This window comes from Carassius auratus, chromosome 9, assembly GCF_003368295.1.
Source record: "Carassius auratus strain Wakin chromosome 9, ASM336829v1, whole genome shotgun sequence".
NCBI classification, from domain to species: Eukaryota; Metazoa; Chordata; class Actinopteri; order Cypriniformes; family Cyprinidae; genus Carassius; species Carassius auratus.
Window position 1 is genome coordinate 1,830,294 of NC_039251.1, and position 19,253 is coordinate 1,849,546.

At 40.0% G+C, this 19,253-nt stretch overlaps 1 protein-coding gene and 1 pseudogene across 11 annotated transcripts; both read right to left on the minus strand.

Annotated features, from left to right (window-relative positions):
* Positions 1–2,053: 2,053 nt before the first annotated feature.
* LOC113108174 (nyctalopin-like) lies at positions 2,054–6,066 on the minus strand (annotated as a pseudogene).
* A 647-nt stretch (positions 6,067–6,713) lies between these two features.
* LOC113108171 (putative ATP-dependent RNA helicase Pl10) lies at positions 6,714–19,036 on the minus strand. Of its 11 annotated transcripts, none has more exons than XM_026271021.1 (22): positions 18,674–19,034; positions 17,296–17,347; positions 17,074–17,121; positions 16,644–16,703; positions 16,166–16,258; positions 16,006–16,077; positions 14,823–14,906; positions 14,064–14,240; positions 13,834–13,969; positions 13,278–13,391; positions 13,073–13,172; positions 12,833–12,968; positions 12,208–12,305; positions 12,005–12,103; positions 11,754–11,914; positions 11,515–11,659; positions 11,286–11,430; positions 9,796–9,977; positions 9,598–9,715; positions 9,359–9,512; positions 9,152–9,276; positions 6,714–8,833 (listed from the first exon to the last, which is right to left on the minus strand). In XM_026271021.1, exons 1-22 carry the CDS (start codon positions 18,716–18,718, stop codon positions 8,742–8,744), a joined length of 2,436 nt encoding a protein of 811 aa, XP_026126806.1. In that variant the 5' UTR covers positions 18,719–19,034; the 3' UTR covers positions 6,714–8,741. The 11 variants fall into 11 exon arrangements, with proteins under 11 accessions (XP_026126806.1, XP_026126805.1, XP_026126804.1 ...); XM_026271020.1 differs by having other exon boundaries at positions 13,278–13,394; XM_026271019.1 differs by having other exon boundaries at positions 12,005–12,106; positions 13,278–13,394.
* Positions 19,037–19,253: the final 217 nt, after the last annotated feature.

A 19,253-nucleotide genomic window follows, 5' to 3' on the forward strand; every position in this document is an offset into this window, starting at 1 on the left:
TCTTAAACAGACGCTTACTTTCAAGATTTTTATTTGAAGTCTCTTTATGCTCACCAAGGCTGCGTTTATGTAATCAGAGAACAGTAAAACTGTAATATTGTGGAATATTACTTACAATTTAATATAACTTTATTTTAATATTTTTAAACATCTCAATTATTGCTGTTAAGGAGAATTTTTAAACAAAAATTGAAGAATTTTTTCAAAGAATACAAAGCTATCTATCTATCTATCTCTCTCTATATATAGATATAGATATAAAATTAGATTATAAATGTCATTACTGTCACTTTTAGCAATTTAATGCATCATTGGTGAATAAAATAATTCATAATATATATATATATAAAAAAAAAAAGTATTTTGGTACTGTCATAGAGGTAAATATAAACCTTTAAATGTGACCCTGCACCACAGAACCAGTCATAAGATAAGGGTGCATTTTTTTTAAATTGAGATTTATACATCATCTGAGGGTTTAAAAATAATCTAAATATTGAGATGAAATGAATCTCCTTTAAAGTTGTTAAATGAAGTCCTTAGCAATGCATATTACTAATCAAAAATTAAGTTTAGATATATATTTACAGTGGGAAATTTATAAAATATCTTCATGGAACATGATCTTTACTTGGTATCATAATGATTTTTGTCATTTTGAGCCATACAGTGTATGTTGGCTATTGCTACGAATACACCCATGCTACTTGTGTGCTTCAGGGTCACTTAAAGAAGCAGGATTTATTTATATTCAGATTCCAGGAGGCACAACTAAAGGGCACTTGGCATCACCTTCCTCTAGCTGGGTCGGGGTATGTCGTCGTCTCCTGCTCACTAACAAACTGTGTTCCTCCTGAAGAGAGCTGCTTCTCATCACTGTTTGTGCCACAGTCAAGAACAGGGGGATGAAATGATGCCATCGCAGTTAATGAATTTAAATAGTTACATCACAAATAGAAAAATAGACTTTAAATCTGGAAGAAAAAAAATATTATACTGTACCATTATTTGTTTTAAGTAAATAACCTGACAATTATTAACCAATTATTAATAACGCTGCATTAGTAACCGCTGCAGTACCATGAGAGCATACTTTTTCCAAACAGGAGCTAAACTTTATGAAAGCATATTCTGAGATAAGTTTATCTTGTCATTTAGATTTGACTCTAAACACGATGTTATTTTGAGAGTCGAAGGCGAATGCTGCCAGTTTAACACATCAGAGATTTAACAGCACTCTTAAAAAACTTTGCACCTAGGAGTCATTTTATTGAGTGTTTTGTAATGGTATTTATTCAAGTATCTCAATCACACATGAACAAAATCAGTGTGTTAAAGCACAATAACTAGGTCTCTTACACAAATCTCATATATTTAGTAGCTCATAAGCTGCTGTCATCATCTTGTCGTGTATGACATCATCCTTCTGTGCACACTGTGCTCGGTATCGTGAAGATATATGATCATAACAGTAAAACACCATGATATAGCCAATCCATTTAGTTACAATATGAAGTAGCTTTACGTTGCCGAGTGCACTTAAGCTTATGGAATAGGAGGACTAATGCATTTTCCAGTACTGGAACTTACCCAGTTCAATGAACCAAACAAAAGAGGACAGTGTGTTATGCCATCTGGTGAAATGATAGCAAGAAGCTTAATCAGACAAATCTCCTACACAACAAATGTTACAAAGTTACGCAACACAACATGTACAAACGTATTCATACTATAGATGCGTTAAGATGTCTGCAATCAAATCTAGATCAAAATATAATGATATAAAAACATTTGCGCCTCTAGTTGCAGTTCTCACAAAATGGCCTTCAGTTATACTTCAATCAATCCTTTGCACTGGCAAAAACAAACAAAAGTCCTTCACAGTCTTGTTTGCTTAAAACATGCTCCTTTCCCTTCAAAACCAGTTTCCATTTCTTTAAAGAGATGATCATCTCCAACTCCATGATATCTGCCAGAATTTCATTTTCAACATGAGAAAACCCACCGCTTCTGGCAAGATAGATCAAACGTCTCATCACGGCCCCAAAACCCAAACATTTCCCATACTGGAAAATTACTTCCACTCTTGGATGCGCTTCAATCCCTTTCGCTATTCACCAGACTCTCAAGAGGCATTAATGCAGTCAGTCTGGACTTGAATAAGAATCACAAGAAGAAACACAGACCGAGGAGCTCCAAACAGTCCGCGTCCAGAAGAAAACCTGACTCTCGGCAGGGTCCTGCTGGGTGCCGTTCCTCAGACCATCCGTGATGTTGACCATCTCCTCCCTCAGTTCCTGCTCTAGAAGTTTGGAGATGAAGCTGTTGAACTTGTTCTCCACGGTGGAATTCTCGGGAAGAGTTGTGGTCAGGTTGAGCTCCGGGGGATCCAGACAGGTGCCGTTCAGGTGAGCGAAGACAACTTCACTCAGGTCCAGGCCGGCCACAGAAGACGGAGATGCACAAGGAATGTCCCTCACCAACTTATAACTCTCCATCCACTCCCTCAACCACTCCAGGTCGCAGGTACACTCCCAGGGGTTTCGAAACAGATACAGGCGGCCGATTAAATAGATGGGCTGGAAGACGGAGAAGGGTAGAGATGTCAGGTTGTTGCTGTTGAGGTGCAGCGTGATGAGGCTCGTCAAGTTCTCAAAGGCTCCCTCCTCGATATAGGACAGCCGGTTTCGGTCCAGGTACAGCACCTCCAGCTCCACCAGGTCACTGAACCATGCTTTGGAGACATTGGTCAACATGTTCCCACCCAGATTCAACATTTTTAAGTTGCTTAAGCCCTTGAAAGCCTGCTGGGGCAAGTCGACTAACAGATTATCGTTCAGGTAGAAGTTCTCCAGACGCACTAGATCTTTGAAGGCCTCGTCGTGGATCACGTTTATGCGATTCTCCTGTAAGTTCAGGTACTTGAGGTTGGTTAGGCCCAACAAAGAGTTGTAGGCCACCGCTTCGATCTTGTTTCGCTCCAAGTAAACGTGTGTGAGGTTTTCCATCCCCCTTAGGGCACCGGGAACCCGTCGAAAGTTGTTCTGGAAGCACAGCAGTTCCTTCAGGGAGATTTGCTCCAGGAAGATGCGGTCTGGCATGCTGAACAGGTTACAGTCGGAGAGGTCCAGACGCACCAGGCGCTTGAGTGCCGTGAAGGAGCGAGTGTGCAGGTAGCGGATGTACTCGTTGTGGGCCAACTTGAGCTCCAGCAAGTTGGGCAGCCCTTTAAATGCTCCCGGCGTGATGAAGGAGATGTTGTTGTGGTTGAGCGAGAGCGTCTTGAGCGAAGGCAGGGTGCCAAAGGCTCGCTCGGACAGAAACTTGATGCTGTTCTTGTCCAGGTTGATGGAGGCCGCCTCGCAGGGGAACTCTTTGGGCAGGTCCATCATGCTGACGTGGTCACACAGGACGCTGCAGCTCTTCTCCTGGGTACATGTGCAGCTGGGAGGACAAGAGCGAGTGCAGGCCCACAGGGCCAGGGCATGAGGGGGGAGGAGGAAGAGGAGGAAATACACTGCAGAGGAGAAGAGATGTGTTGACATTTAACCACAATATGCAACTAGATAAACTGTCATCTTGTCAGTATATTCATGAGAGCGTTGTTCTGAAATAATTCAAACAAAAGGAGTCACACATGGCATGTGAGTCATTCTCGAAAAGTGTTGATATTTCAACATTCACTCAAACATTGTTTAAAGATGTGACACTAATGATAGATTTAAATTAACCATGTTTTAAACACACACACAGGGTTTTTATACTGGACAAACTGTATTTTCCATTGCCTTATACCTAAACCTACCCCTTACAGGAAACTTTCTACATTTTTAGATTTTCAAAAAACTATTTTTCCTCATGAGTACCTAAACAAAAATGGCCATTTGGTCCTCATAACATGATCAATACCAGACACGCATGCACGCATGTGCGCGCACACACACACACACAGTTAAGGACATTAACTTTTTTTTCTTCTTAAATCAATAGGCAAACATTTTTTTTTAGATTACTTGTTACTTTTGTTGCACCCAGTTGTTAGACCTTGCAATTGTGGTTATCCTCAGGAAACAAAACTACAAATGTAAATGACATAAAAGAGGAGTAAAGAATGTAGGGGGCAATGAGGTTTTCAGGAACTTGACCAGTTCAAACTAACTAAAATACATATATTCAATTTGTAAGACAACAAGTCAAACTATTGCATATTGGGATAAGAAACCAGGTTACAAAGTGAATCCTTTTCATGATCAAAAACTTGATACTTTCAAATTTTAAGAAAGAATTCATCACACTGAACTGTAAACGGACACACTGATGAATCGGTACTGAATACCACACACACACACCACAGGTTTACACTAAAACTGCATGAATGAATTGCAGAGAAATGCTAATATTTACTTGACACAAAAAGCCTTTCATTTAACTTGCAGATAGAATTTCCAGGACTCTGTTATAATTATACAGAAACAAAATGCTAGTCATGCAGCAGAAGCAATCACTTTGCAAATGAGTCGTGCTCGTCCTCCGGCAGTTCTGAGAAGATTACAGAGAGCACAATCAGAGACTGGAAGAATAATTTAATGTGTGGCCTCGCTCTGTCCTGCATCTGCTCTGGACACTGAAATTATGCTGATTAAGAAAGGGCAGATTAGAGATTACACAAACACAAGTCGTTTCCTTCAATTTGTACCAGTAGAGATACTGAATTTCAGGAGCGCATTGGAACCATTCTTTAATATAATGTACTCAAAATTGACTTTTTCAGCCTGGTTTAATTACAACTGCTCTTATACAAAATACACCAAACTGATTACACCAAGAAACTTAAAACAGCAAAAATACATGAACTTACCAGCAATAATGATGGAACACATCGCTGGTCCTTTCAACTGTGGATTTTTAAAATGGCATTTGTTGAACATCTCATCACCAATAGAAGATGGAACATTTTATTCAATACCATTACACAAATAATAAAAAAATAACTGTTTAAGGATTAAAAAACATCAGGATTCGTCCCAACCTACTTACCAGTCGAGCATGTTTAGAAAAGTTTCTCCTGCACTGACAACTAATAAAAATAGATCCACAAGTTTGCCCACCACGACTGTATGGGTATGTACTGCTTCACTCCAACTGAAAATATGAAATGATTAAAAGTGCTATCGCTCACTTTGTGTTTGTATGTGTGCACACATCCACTAACATCAGCACTCCCCTTCAGAAAGCCATCACTTAATGGCAGAAAAATCCTGGGATTATAAGTGTTTAAAGCAGTACTCTGAAATCAAAGCGAGTAGAAATGACCCGCCGGGACTCAATAGTACATACAGATTACAAGCTCCAATCTTCTTATATAAACCAGAGGCCATGAGATACTGGAACAATGTAAACGTCTCAGGAAACATCTGCAAGTATGTTAACAACTTTCATTAGAGATCCTTCTACCACCTGGGTTTCACGTCAGGGAACAGTGAGGTCACTTTGCAATTTGGAAAGAGAAAAACGGAAATAAATCTACCGTGCAATTATAATTTAGGAGTAAAGAAAGCTTTTTCTTTCTTTTTTTAATACAAGAGTAATCAGGCTTCAGTGGTGTTATGTTTAAGATGAATTATTGGTGAACATAATTTACCAAAAATGAAAATGTTGATAATGCACAAAAAAAAAAAAAAAACACTGTCTAGTACCAGACTCTTATTTTCCTGTATATTGTTCCCATCTCCTTAAAAATATGCAAAAAAAAAAAAAAAAACACATGCAAGTTTAGAATATTTGAACAGTGGAAAGAAACTGGTGCTTTGGGGCGTTTCATTTATAATTTCATTTTAACACCATTAGTTTAGTTTAGCCACTGGCACAGTTTACCCTGACATATCTGATGTAAGAACTACTACCTACCAATTTTAGGAAGAAGGCTTAATTTAATAATTTGAGCATGGCAATTTCAAGTCAGTCTAGTCCTTTACTACTTTGATAGTAATAATACATTTTATTTTTCATTACTCAGCAGTGACCAGCAAACGCAGTGTGACCCCCTGTAAGCAGAGGAAATAAAACAAGGGACACCAAGTAAAGAATGAGTTTCTATTTTGTAAATTAAACATTTCGATTTTATATCACAGTGAGATCTGCCGTTACAAACGTTTGACCAAAGTTCTGCTACATCAAACACTAGAAACCATGCTTGATTCTAAGGAATTTGCATCAGAAACTTTTTATTTTGGTAAAATCATACAATAAATGCACAGCCGAGTCATCTCATGCAGTGCAGAGCCTAGAAGCTACGACATAAAGCAAATCCTAAATCTAAGGAGCTCTGGTGTCCTCTCTGGGAGCCAACTATTCTCCTATTTCCATCTGAATGGAGGGCAGGGGATGTGATTTTAGTATTTCCAACACACTTTAAGACTTATTGCTAGCATGGATACTTGCAGCTTCTCCTGAGCGGACTAATACCAGAGTCGCTGTATATGTAAATACAATAGAAATCAACCACAAGGTTGTCATGTGCCAGACATTGACAGAAACAAAACTTCAACAGAACCAATGCCAATCTGTAGGACAGAAAAAAAGCACACATTTGGAGAATCTGGACAGTTTTTTGCACTGATACTTCAGTTTTGTTAGTTTAGTTCAACTTTTTTTAATGCTTCTGAATCCAAACCTTGGCATTTTCCCCCACCCTCCCCCACAGCCCCTCCCCCGTTTCCAATTTTGAGAGCCAATTGGTAATTCCATAGCGACGTGTTGCCGTTAGGCCTTTAACAGCTGTGGAAACTGACCGAGTCCATTACGTCTGAAACATTAAAAAGCTCACGCTACCCCGAAATACAGAAATTTTCCACGCATACAGGTGACATTCAACATTCAAGTGCCAGTGTTCAGGTATTGTCTTTTGGTCAAGTTACTTGAAACTTTCAAAGAATCACTTTGAGGCTTATAAAAATAAATATTTCTCAAAAAATGCTTAATAAATTACACAAAACTAGCAGCAAAAGTAGAATCTAGAAATCTGTGTGCAAATAGCTAAATTCCCCACTGCTGATCGCCCTGGTCCCAAATAAATCCTGGTAAATAGTGAGAACCCTTCCCCTTTTGTAAACGAGCTGCATATCTCCGGTCTCCCGACACAATATTTGGAAGCGTGAGGACATGCACTCAAGACACGCACTGTATATATAAAACTTGAAATGTGCAATAAAAGAACTTTGTAAAACTCGATGGGCACAACGTACACGGGCCTAGACTAACTAAAGTAGCACCATTCAACTCGAAGTTCTCAATACTGTCAGTGCATCTGCTTGAATTCATCATTAAAAAAGAAAAAGAAAAGTCAAGGCACAACTCACTTGAGAAGAAAATCGATTGCACTTGCGATAAATGCCTTATTTCTCCTCCAGCCGACCGCTTCTGTCGGAAGCAGAAAACTGGCTCCTCAGCCAGTGGTTTAAGTTCGCATCTAACCTGATGAATTTCAGGAGCTGACAGCATTCGTATTCCTGGATACACAAGCTAAAATGGTGGCCTGTCTAAGTGCACTCGCGTCAGGCCCAACGCAAAACAAACCCTCGGTTGGGATCCGCCAGTACCTCAAAATGAACTCTCGCGCTGCCTCTACCTATGAAAAAGGGAGCCATGCCTGCTGCGCAGCTTGAAAAGAGAGGACGTTTGTATTTAAAGAAAGCCTTCAATTCGTTCGTCTTCTCTCCTTGACCAAAAAACAAAACACTAGCATGCGTATGTGACCAAAGCGGTCATGAAGCGAAGGCACGGCCGCTTTGGTTCTGTGGTCCGTTTGTAGCCATTTGAACTTCACTTTTAGAATTTGCAGGCATTTTTTGTTTTGCTGACATTTGTAAAGAAACATTTTATCAAAAAACCTTGGAGTTTTTCAATAAATGGCATCTGCTTCTCTAAAATGTTGTTTCGAGAAAGAATAGTAGTAGTTAACAAAAAATGCTGCCCACTTAGAGTGGCTAGCATGTGGTTCTTACTAGCTGCCATAACACTGTCAAGTCAATTAAAACAAGTGGAGTAAGTTCCAGCATTTGGAATTTTCAAACACTGCGTGTTTCCAATATTTCGTCATGAATATCACAACTGGAATGGCCTTTTCAAGACAACCATATCCCTAAAGAGGTGTCTTCTCCAGGACAGAGTGAGCAAAACGAAAGGAAGTCAGACCGATTTGTCGCTTGCGACACAGATGCTTCACAGAGTTCTTCTGCAAAGCGCCTGTGATGTGTTATACTTTGTGGCTTGTATTGTTGGCCTTGTGACATCAGTGATAATTTGAAGTTCAGATGGAACAGCGACTATCTGAGTCACGTTATCCCAGTATTTGCCAAGGTTTGATTAAGTACAAGCTTTCAAATGCCTTTACAGCAAAACAAAAAAAACAAAAAACCTAAAACAAAATTAAGCTCTTGGCCAAGTTCACTCGATGAAATTAACAAAACTAAATTCCTGTCTATATTCAAAAAGGCACAGTACATTTACATACAAAAATGATCCTCTTTTTTTAACAAAGAAAAAGTCAGAAACGTAGGTGCTGTAATAGATCAAATACACAAGTGGGCATCCTTGTTATTCTCCTCCGGTTTTGCCACAGATCAGCTCCCTTTAGAATGTGGGCAGAGAATCACAGCGTGTAATGTACCGAGTTCATAAAGCTACACAGGGGGTAGAATCTGGCTATGATAACATGTGGTTTCCGTTCGGCAGACATATATTTAGTTGCCCCACCAGTCCACCTGGGCGTAGCTTCCTCCATAGTTTCCATAGTTGCCCCCGTAGCTGTCACCACCGAAGCTCCCAAAACCACCTGAAACAGACAAGGAGTTCAGCACTGACTTTATGGGAAAAATCAGGTTCTTTCAGGTTCTCTTATAATGTTATCAAGACTTTTACATCAATTAGAAGTAATAGGCTGTTTTCTGTCCTGTTTTAGAATGAACGCTCAACACTCTGTGTAAATTGGTGAGGCGGGATGTAGACTCAGAGGTAAACGCCCACTGCTATGATTGGCTAGCAGCAAAAATTTTTATTGTAAGTTTATTCATTTAGAATGAATTTTAAAGTTACCTAATTGAGCATGATTATAAGTGGCAAATCATAGGATGGGGTTTCAAGTTAAACTAACCCTTATTCCCTCCAAAACCTCGGTTTCCTCCATGGCCTCCAGTGTTGCGAGCACCGCGATTGCCGAAAGTGTTGCTGCCCCCAGCCATCTGCCGGTAATCCCTGGCCCCAAAGCCACCAGAGAATCTGCAGAAGAAGAATAACATCATGAACCTGGAAAATACACCAACCCACTGGGGAGATCTGGAGCGCTTGGAGGTTTGTGTACCTCTTGGGGCGTCCACGGTTGGTGCTCTTGTGCTGGTGCTCATAGGCTAGGTTCTCAAGCCAGGAAGGCACTTCCTGTTTGGCCTCCACCAAGATGTCCAGTAGATCTTTAGTGATGTTGCTGTTCTTATCATTAAAGAAGGATGTGGCCAGTCCTGAAATTAAATCAATATCTCAAACAGAGTTCCTGGCAAAAACAAGAAATGCAAGCTATTTCAGAAAATGACATCAAAACCTCACCAAGGTTTCCTACACGGCCTGTACGACCGATGCGGTGGACATATTCCTCAATGTCACTAGGCAAGTCAAAATTGATCACGTGTTTCACGTTGGAGATGTCAAGGCCACGTGCAGCCACCTATCAAGACAAAAACAGAATCAGATAAACAAGCTTGAGGAAAACCACAGGCTTCCAGTGAACTCACAAACTCGACTCACAGCGGTGGCAACCATGATAGGGCAGCGGCCAGACCGGAACTGGTGGAGAGCCTCCTCACGATCGCGCTGAGACCGGTCACCATGGATACTGGTGCAGGCATAGCCTTCGCGGTAGAGGAAGTCCTCAAGAGCATCAGCACCCTTCTTAGTCTCCACAAACACCAGTGTGAGAGAGTCTTTGCCTACAAAGACATGAATAAGTCACTATGGATAAAAGCATCTTGCAAGTTAAGAAATGCTTCTGTAAGCTTAATCATCTGCATTCAATGCAATATTAAACAGCTTGCTTCTTTACCGTAGTCAAGATTTGCCATAATGGCATGAAAATGTAGAACACACTGCATTTAATGTCCCACTACGTGACTTCATTCCCTCCCTTTAAGCTACTAAACCGCAACCTTCTGCTAGTCTCTGCTTAGATAATGTTGGCATGGTAACACGGACCAAAAAGACTCATCTAAAAGCAAGAGTCTCTCAGTGCTGTGTTGCTATGGATATACATGAGAGCTTCAAGTCAGTCAGTCGCTGTTTCTTCATGTTTACTAGCACAACCATAAGTCAGTCTCATCTCTTTAGCCACATTTTAAAAATGGTTTCAAAATGAGATTTAAGATGATAAAAAAAAAAAAAAAAAAAAAAAAAAAAAAAAGTATTATTTATAGTTGTAAAGAAAAATGTTATTCAAAAGTAAATGAAATTATAGAAGCCATAAAAAAAAAAAAAAAAAATCCCATACCACCGTTTATTAGAAATGACAAGATTCAAACTTATGCATCGGCATAAAAAGTAACGATGTAATGCATCGATTTTAAAAAGTGTGCATAGTACAAGTTGGCATCTGCCCCATGATTCAGTGTATAACATTTGCATCTCTAAAAACTGATTTCTACATAATTATTAGTAGATGCCAAAAACGTGGGCAATAATTTGTGCCCTTTTTTATGTGGATTGATTTCTCCTCTCTAAACAGTTTCTCAAGTGCATTATATCACTGCTGCTCTGTAAATATGACATGTCACAACACTACGAAGACTGAGGCGTTAGTCAAAAAGTCAAAAAAAGTCAAAAAAAAAAAAGGGTAAAAAAAGCACTTACATTAATTCAGATTTTGTCTGTCTGAACTAAAGAAACAAATGTGAAATCTTTACCATATTGAATTACATAGCATCATATATATTTTTTCTGTTGCATCATATTGCATTGAATCAAAATCGGATTGCACTGCACTGTAGTGGGGTGAATCACATCTCATCGGTAGCTGCTTCATTATCAATCTTCAAATAAAACAATGTATCATATTGTTGGCTATACATGGCAATGCACATCCCTACCATTCATGGTATAAGTTTTAAAATCCAGTGCTACAATACAATAAAATCTATACACCCACATATATCATCAGACTGAGTTGACCAAATCAGTTATTCCTGCAACAAGCCATTAATGACCTGATGACATTTTAAAACAGTGGCCAATGGAAGGAGATTTACCTGTTGCATTGAGCAGGTCAAGAAGGAAGGAGCGCTTGTCATTTTCTTCCACCCAAACCACCTTCTGGGTGATATTCTCTGAGGTGGAGCCCACACGGCCTACAGCCAGGAATATGTACTCCTCCAGAAAGTCACGAGCCAGAATCTTAAAATATAAAAAGGTACAGATGCAGTTCTTCATTGTGATCAAAATTTTTATTTAAATTCACAGTGACTCATGTGTGCATACCTGGATCTCTTTTGGGAAGGTGGCACTGAACATCATGGTCTGGCGAGCACCTTTAGGAGGCATGGTGTCCTGCTCCACAATACGTCTGATCTGGGGTTCAAAACCCATATCCAGCATTCTGTCTGCCTCGTCCAGCACCAGGTATCTACACAGAATGTATAAAGTTTTCATTTTTCGGAATTACCTCGTATTTGAGGTCAAAGGACACCGACAATCTTTCTGCGACTAGATTTACTTACTTGCAGTAGTCCAGGCCAATCTTGCCCCGCTCCATCATGTCTACCAGACGACCCGGTGTGGCCACTAGCAGGTGACAGCCTCTTTCCAAATCACGGATCTGCTGCCCTATATCTGCGCCTCCGTACACCACACACGGGCGCACTCTGGAGCGGTAAGAGAACTGCAGAAGATGACAACAACAAACTGTGTTGAGACAAGCTGAATTTGAACCAGTTTTTGCTAACCTGTAGTAGGTCCTCCAGAAACATACCTTTCTGGCCTCATCATAAATCTGAAGAGCAAGTTCTCTGGTTGGAGCCAGAACTAGAGAGATGGGATACTGCTTACGACGGAAGTACTTCCCATTCTCCTGCTTGAGAAAGACCAAAACAAAAGGCTTTCATGACAGAAGCAGAAATTGTTTCCGTCAGACTCCGTGCACAACTTCTGTCCAACAAAGTAATGTATAGTAACCTGGGTGCTGGCTTTGGTGGCCTGCAGTGCCTCTCCAGGTCCATCAGTGTAGATCTGACTAAGCACAGGAAGCAAGAAGGCTGCAGTCTTCCCCGAGCCTAAGAGAACGAATCACACACACGATGAAGCACATTGCTCTTCACTGCTATTACATCTGCACACTGCAGTTTCATCCTCATGGGACAGCCAAAGCCAGACTTTGCACATTCAGTTTAGACAACAATGTGGTTTATTCTGACAAAGCCCTGCCTGCTGAGACAGGAAGTGGAACATTTTGAAATCTATTTTCAAGGATCTGTCAGTGAACTCTTGGCATGAACTTGGGCTCACAATTACTAATTTTACTCATGTCGATCAGAAAAGCATTTACTTAATCAGGGGGTCAATGTTTACATTATGTAAATGACCCACAACATATAATGCAGCATCAGCAGTCTTAGCAGTTTCTACTAAAGTCAGCTAAAGCTACTGACATTGTCAAACTGTGCAGACATTTTTATCTTTGTTTTACTTTGTCATCACATAATTGCAAATATAGTTTGCCATTACAGTTCAACCGGCAAGCAATTTAAGACCATTTATCTCCTGGTAGACAGACACAGTGGTCCACTGTCTAATGACCCACCTGTTTGAGCACAGGCCATAAGGTCCCTCTTTGCCTTGATGATGGGGATTGCATACTTTTGAACAGGAGTAGGCCGTGTGTAGCGGGTCAGACTGATGTTGCTCATAATGATCTCGCCCATGTCCACATCATGGAACTGAATGACAAATAAAAACCATCATCCGCCGGTTCCTTTAGCGGTGTTCTACCTTATTTGTTTTGCCACTTGATTCAACAAGGCACTATGATTATTAGGCTTACACTTTCAATATGCCCAGGACTGTTTGTTCCAGTGGCCTCCACAGGAATGTCATCATACTTCTCAAAGTTAATCCCCGTGTTGCCTCCAGAGAACAGCTCCCTGTCGTTTAGAGGGGGAGAAAGAAGACAAAACAATGGCTTAAACACAGAGACAGATGGACTCAGGAGACAGGACACACAGTGCGATTTGCAGCGGGCCACTTACTGTTCTAGACGCTCATTGGGGGACAGTGGCTTTGACCAGTCCTCTTCATCTCTGGATTCTTCAACCCAACGACTGTTCCCTCCTGTTCCTCCTCCAAAGCCTCCACGCTCATACCTGCTTAGAAACAGCACAGCACAATGAATACTCAATTTTTATATGATCTATTACTTCTGAGGATATTGAATTAACAGGCTTAATCAATCACCCTACTGTTTAGAAAAGTAGCGCATATAACCAACAAACCAAACAATCTGAGAATCACTTAACGGGTGTCAATTTAGGCACCAGAAGACAGATAAAACAGACACTATAAACCAGCAGAACTTTTCAACTAGTACAAGAATCTGGATTATCACATTTAAGAGCACTTTTTGGTGGATTTGAGCTTAAACACTAAAATAAACACAAAAATGCCCATCTTGACGTGTGTCTTCATTAACAGTCTAAAGTAAACATACACAGTTGGGAGGCTGAGAACCTTTTACTCAAAATAGTTAGGTTAGTAAAATTTCAATGGTCTCTAAAACAGCTGTTACAATACTGCTCTCTTCCTCACCTTCCTCTTGAGCCAGCTCCTCTATCATTGAAGAAGGCAGACTTCCCTCTGTCTGAACGCCCACCAAAGCTAGTGTAGGCATCTCGGTTTACCACAGAGTTCCAGCCTCCATCTTTGTTCTCATAACTGCCATAACCTGCAAGTTAATCATGTTAGATGATTAAACATGTACAACAACAAAACAATCACTCTTCTATCATTTGTAAATTCTAAGACTTTTAAAAGGTCACCTGCATTATTCATTGGCTGGTTGAAGGAACCACCATTCCTATTTCCACGAAAGCCACCACGTCCACCTCTGTCATTACGAGGAAGTCCATGGCTGAAGTTAGCAGTCCCATTCATACGACCATCATGGTACCCATTGACAAAACCATTGCTTCGACCGCCATCCCATCCTGGAGAATCTTTCAAAAAAGGACAGACAGGTAGAGTAAGTGAGGATACTGAGGGAATGGCTCAAATTTACAACTTTGCTCAAAGCCAAGACTTGTTTCAGTAATGGTGGAATGAGTGGCAGATGTGAAAAAGCCAGTAAGCTATTTGCTCCTACGGCAACAAATAAAACAATTCAATGCAGAGTCGGGTGAACCAGAGAAGCAGGTTCATGACACTGCTTTAAAAAAAAAAAAAAAAAAAGAACAGATAGAACAATGGGCATCTTTGGGCAAAACTGGCACTCCTAGTGTTTACAAAACCATGTGCAAGAAAAACAACCAGTTCAGCCATCCAGTGACTCATCCAACTATTCCTTTCTGAGAAAAATCCAGTTTAATCAAAGAGCACACACACTCCAAAAATCACATCAGGTGATCGTTTATAGAGCAATGTACTTTATCAAACAAGGTTGTGACACACACACAAAGAGAAACATCTTACAAGCACTAGAGCCTATACAGATGAATAACCATTTAAACTGGTGATCCTTTTCTGTCCGAAAACCACCAAAAGCAGGCCAAGCCATGCCATGGTTTGATACTCAAATTTACCACAGCGATCAGCCCAGCTGATAACACTGGCTGCGTCCTCATTTCCGTCGGTGGCTACACTGCTGTCGGTACGCGCAGGAGAGGCTGCAAGTGACACACACAGAAATTAGCCTGGACTGCGCTCATGCATACCCCACTCTTCATTACTCCAGTGAACAAAAACAGGGCAAAACACAAATAACTTGCATATCTGACTTCCTCAGATGTGGTTACACCACACAAACAAATATTAGCTTTCCAAACTTACTTTAAAAGAGCACAATCACTGGTGACCTACTTGCTAATCAGAAAGCCAAGGCATACTGTCAAACATACGATGAGGAATCATCAAAAATAACAACTGTGGCAAGCAGTAAATGCAATAGAAGTCAAAGTAAACAACAAACAAGTTGTTTGAGAAGAAAAAAGAAATAAAAAATGCATCAGGAGTTAGACATGGTGTCTCTTGGCAAGTATGAATCCAAACAATTTATGTGGCAGCAGCGAAACGTCAAAGCTCAGATCAGTTGATCTTGCGAACTGGAGTGAACAAATTATGTAGTGGTGTAGTTAGAGCTGTTAACATATGCATCACTTAAAAAAATCAACACAATTAAAGGATCAGTTCACCCAAAAATGAAAATTAGCTTGTATTTTACATCCTAGTTGTATGTGCCTTTCTTCTTACAGCCGAATCCAGTCTAAGTTATATAAATTGGCCTGGCTATTTCAAGCTCTATCATTGCAACCAGCAGATGTTATTTGATCAGTCTACAAGTGGTCAAATAAAGCGTGCGCATCCATAATAAAACGTGCCACACAAGGCTCCGGGGGTAAATAAAGGCCTGCTTTATGCATGGATTTGCTACGGGAGGCCTTTATTCACTCCCCGGGAAGATACACAGATGCAATAATAGAGCTTGGAATAGCCAGGACAATTTTTTATATAACTCCGACCGGATTCGTCTTAAAAAGAAGACAGACATACACCTAGGATGCCTCGAGGGTGAGTGAACCGCAGCCCAACTTTCATTTTTGGGCGAACTGACCCTTTAAGCATGCTATTGACACATAGCATTAGAACATAGTCTCGAGGAAAGTTCACAAACTTCAGCTCAAGGGTCTAGTTAAAATGCACTGATGTCACAGAGAGCAGCCAGCAGAACAGAGGGACGATGCAGAGGTCACATGCATAAAGAGGTACCACATCTGTCTGGCCAGCCACTAGTGTCGGTGTGATAAAATGAGAGCTCCTGGTGTGGATATCTCTGGGAACCTAAGCAGAGGCACAGGGCACTTAAAAGAAACCCATTCCTTCACAACGGAGGAGCATAAGAGCAAATCAGGTCGTTTTGAATAGTTACCGGTCCTAAAGTCATTCCATCCAGTTGGAAAGTTATGCCTATGTCTTTGGTTTCCCTCAGGGTGCCAACTCTGAGGATACTGTTTGGGAGAAACTTGAGAAACGGTTTCACATTGACATTGTCAGAAGATGGCGAAATATTTAAAAGCATTCAAAGGAGTGTTTGTGCGCACGCGATTGCATACAAGCCTCTTTCCTATTTGTTCACATTTAGAGAGCCAATTAGAAAAGAGAAGAAAGGAGAGAAATGCAAGCAACCGCAGCTGCCGGGTAATCACAGGGAGCAGCCGGACAAAGCCACAAAAGCTTTGTGGACTCAGAACTGGCTCCTTCAGTTTCATAAAGTGTGAGGTTCACTCAACACTCTGAAAACTGACTTTAAACGTCTGGCCACAAAGTACTGGCTCTGAAGGCATGGAATTAAATTTTCATGCATCTTGGAAGCAAAGCACCTTCAGAAGAACCTGACCAAGACTTACAGCTCTGTACGGGTGCCACTGAATAACCGCTCTGTCTACCAGAGGAATAAGCATTTCCTGCTGTGAAAAAACATGAAGTCAAAGTGCAGAAAAACTCAACAATTGATCATAAAGCATTAACTTCAAGATAGATCTAGTGATCATTCTTAAGCGATGAAATGAAGTTGCTCATGTCAATTTAAATGGGAAATGATTTATTGAAAAAATAAATAAATAAATAAAATTCAAGAACTATTTTCACATGACAGTTATTGAATCGTAGACATCCAAGAAAATCTTAAAAGCGCCAATACGAAATTTTTCACTGAGTTTATACAGCAACTCAGAAGGCCAAAACACATATTTCAAAACCTAAATATTTGCCAAATTTCCCATTTTATAAAACAATTTAGCATTTTACTCGTTTGTAATTTAAACAAGTATAACATACCATTTTTTGATGCTTCTTTGTTTCTCAAATGAGGAGGAATGTAACGCCCTGAAAGTAAAAATAAATATATATTTTTTATTTTATTTTATAAAACTTGCATTTAAAACGTGCACTTTAAACTTCCTAAAAAAAATAAGTGCAAATAGAAAAAATACTATGCGGAGGATGTTTAAGCATTCAATCTGAATGTGGTAAAAGCACTAAATTAGATAAATCACTTACGACCAGAGCCAGGACACTGTCCATCAGCTGGGTTCAAGTCTAAGACAGCAAGCTGAAAGACAGAAAGAGCAAAGTGGGCCACATTTAGTACACTACCACCTACAAATATATGCATGCCACAGTCTAAACAGAAAACAGTACTGAGCCAGAGAGGAATTCCAAACCTCCACTACTTTTCTTCAATAGAACACTAAAGGAGATGTTTAACCTCAATCACCTTTATCTTTTTTTTTATTATTCATAAAAATTAAGTAAAACATCTGCTATACAGCTTTTGTTATTACCTGGAATCACAAATCTTCAGCTTTTGAAGAAAGTCAAACAACTCCACAACAACATTAGGGTTGAGTAAACAAATGACAGTTGTTGTGACCACTGACAAATCTTAACATTTTAAACTTTATCTCTAGGCAACTTCATTAACTTTCTTCATTGAAAGAAAGTTTTAAAATGCTTTGTCACAAACATCTTTCAGAGGGATAAAGTGTAATTAAACAACTTTGATCACGTGACTGTTTACATCAGCTATGTAAATGATGTCACATGAAATTAAGACAGTCTTTGTAGTCCTTTATATTTGACAACTGTATAAAATACATCATCAACTCATTTAGAGCCTTTAAACTAACAATAAATTGGTTCATCAAATTTCAAAACGGCTGCCAGAAATGTTTTTACAAGTCTTCATGGCCCCATCAAGCTAAAAAGCCTGTGGTCATGAAACCACGAAACACTTCGAATTGGTAATCTGGTTACTCATCTACAAATTGCTTAATAAATAAAACTCACTAAAACCATCATCAGGCCGTAATTAACAAAAATATTCACTCTTATCAAATTTAAAGGCTTCATGATAAACAGGCCGCAGACCCAAACGTCCGACATATTTCGACGTTATGCTTTTTTTAACATTAACTTTACCCATCTCTAAAAAGACTAACGATTCTAAAGCGGTCACATAACTAATAGAAACTATATTTAGGGTTACGATGACGGAAAAAAAAAGTTGAAACGCTGATGTTGATTCTAGTAAGCCGAAATGCGGAAAATAATCTAAAGACATAAACAGAAGGCGTCGGCTATGCATCAAACAACACTTTAAACTGCAAAATGTGGATAACAGAACATAATTGTGTCATACTGTAAGTTATCTCTTGAATTTTATAATTTCAATGAGGGAAAAGATTAGAACACGAGGAACTGCGGCTGTGTCTCAACACCTAGTGAAGTGCCTTACTTGACAGCATTTCTGAGGCAGCACAAAGCTAAGAATGCTGTATATAAAGGCAGCCCACTAGGTTTTGAAACGCGTAGCGTTAGCCTGCGTGTCAAAGCGATTACAGAGCTCGCGTTTTAAAACACATTTTTCACAACCTACCTGCTGTTCTAGACCGTGTGAACCGTCGACGACCACATGACTCATAACTAAAGAGAATAAGTGAGGATTACTCCTTTATTTCTGAGAAGCTGTTTCTTTGTTGTCTAAAGGATTTCAGCCAAGTCTCCTTTTATAACGACGTCACTTGCTCCTTTTGTAGTCCTGTCCTTCTCCAAGGGCTTTTTTGTGCCAATACCACCGTAAGGGAAAAATAAAGAAATGTTTACGTGTAAGTTATCCCCCTTCAGCCCTTGTATTGGCAAAATAAACCCCGAAATGTGAAGTTTCTTTCGCGATGTCTGTGTGTTCTGCCTGCTGTGCTGATGGCAGCCCAGTGTGTGTGCGCTATGGCTGTTGGCTTCAGGCTAAATGCCATTGGATCAGCGAACGGAGGGAAGACGTCACGGAGACCGAGATATCGCGAGATGTAGCCGTCTCTTTTGCATACCGTGTCAAAAATACGTATTTTTATTATGTTCTATATCTTTTATAATCTTCCACTTTGTACTGAAGAACGTTTCTTCTACTTCTGGTTGGCACTTTTATATCCACGTTGATTTTTATTCACTTTATTTAGCAC

Excerpts from the sequence above, each read along its gene's own strand:
- LOC113108171 (XM_026271019.1), bottom strand. The coding sequence starts at position 18,718 with ATGAGTCATGTGGTCGTCGACGGTTCACACGGTCTAGAACAGCAG. Across the intron at positions 17,348-18,673 it reads CACACGGTCTAGAACAGCAG|CTTGCTGTCTTAGACTTGAA; the intron begins GTAGGTTGTGAA and ends TCTGTCTTTCAG. Across the intron at positions 16,078-16,165 it reads ATGGAATGACTTTAGGACCG|GTTCCCAGAGATATCCACAC; the intron begins GTAACTATTCAA and ends GCCTCTGCTTAG.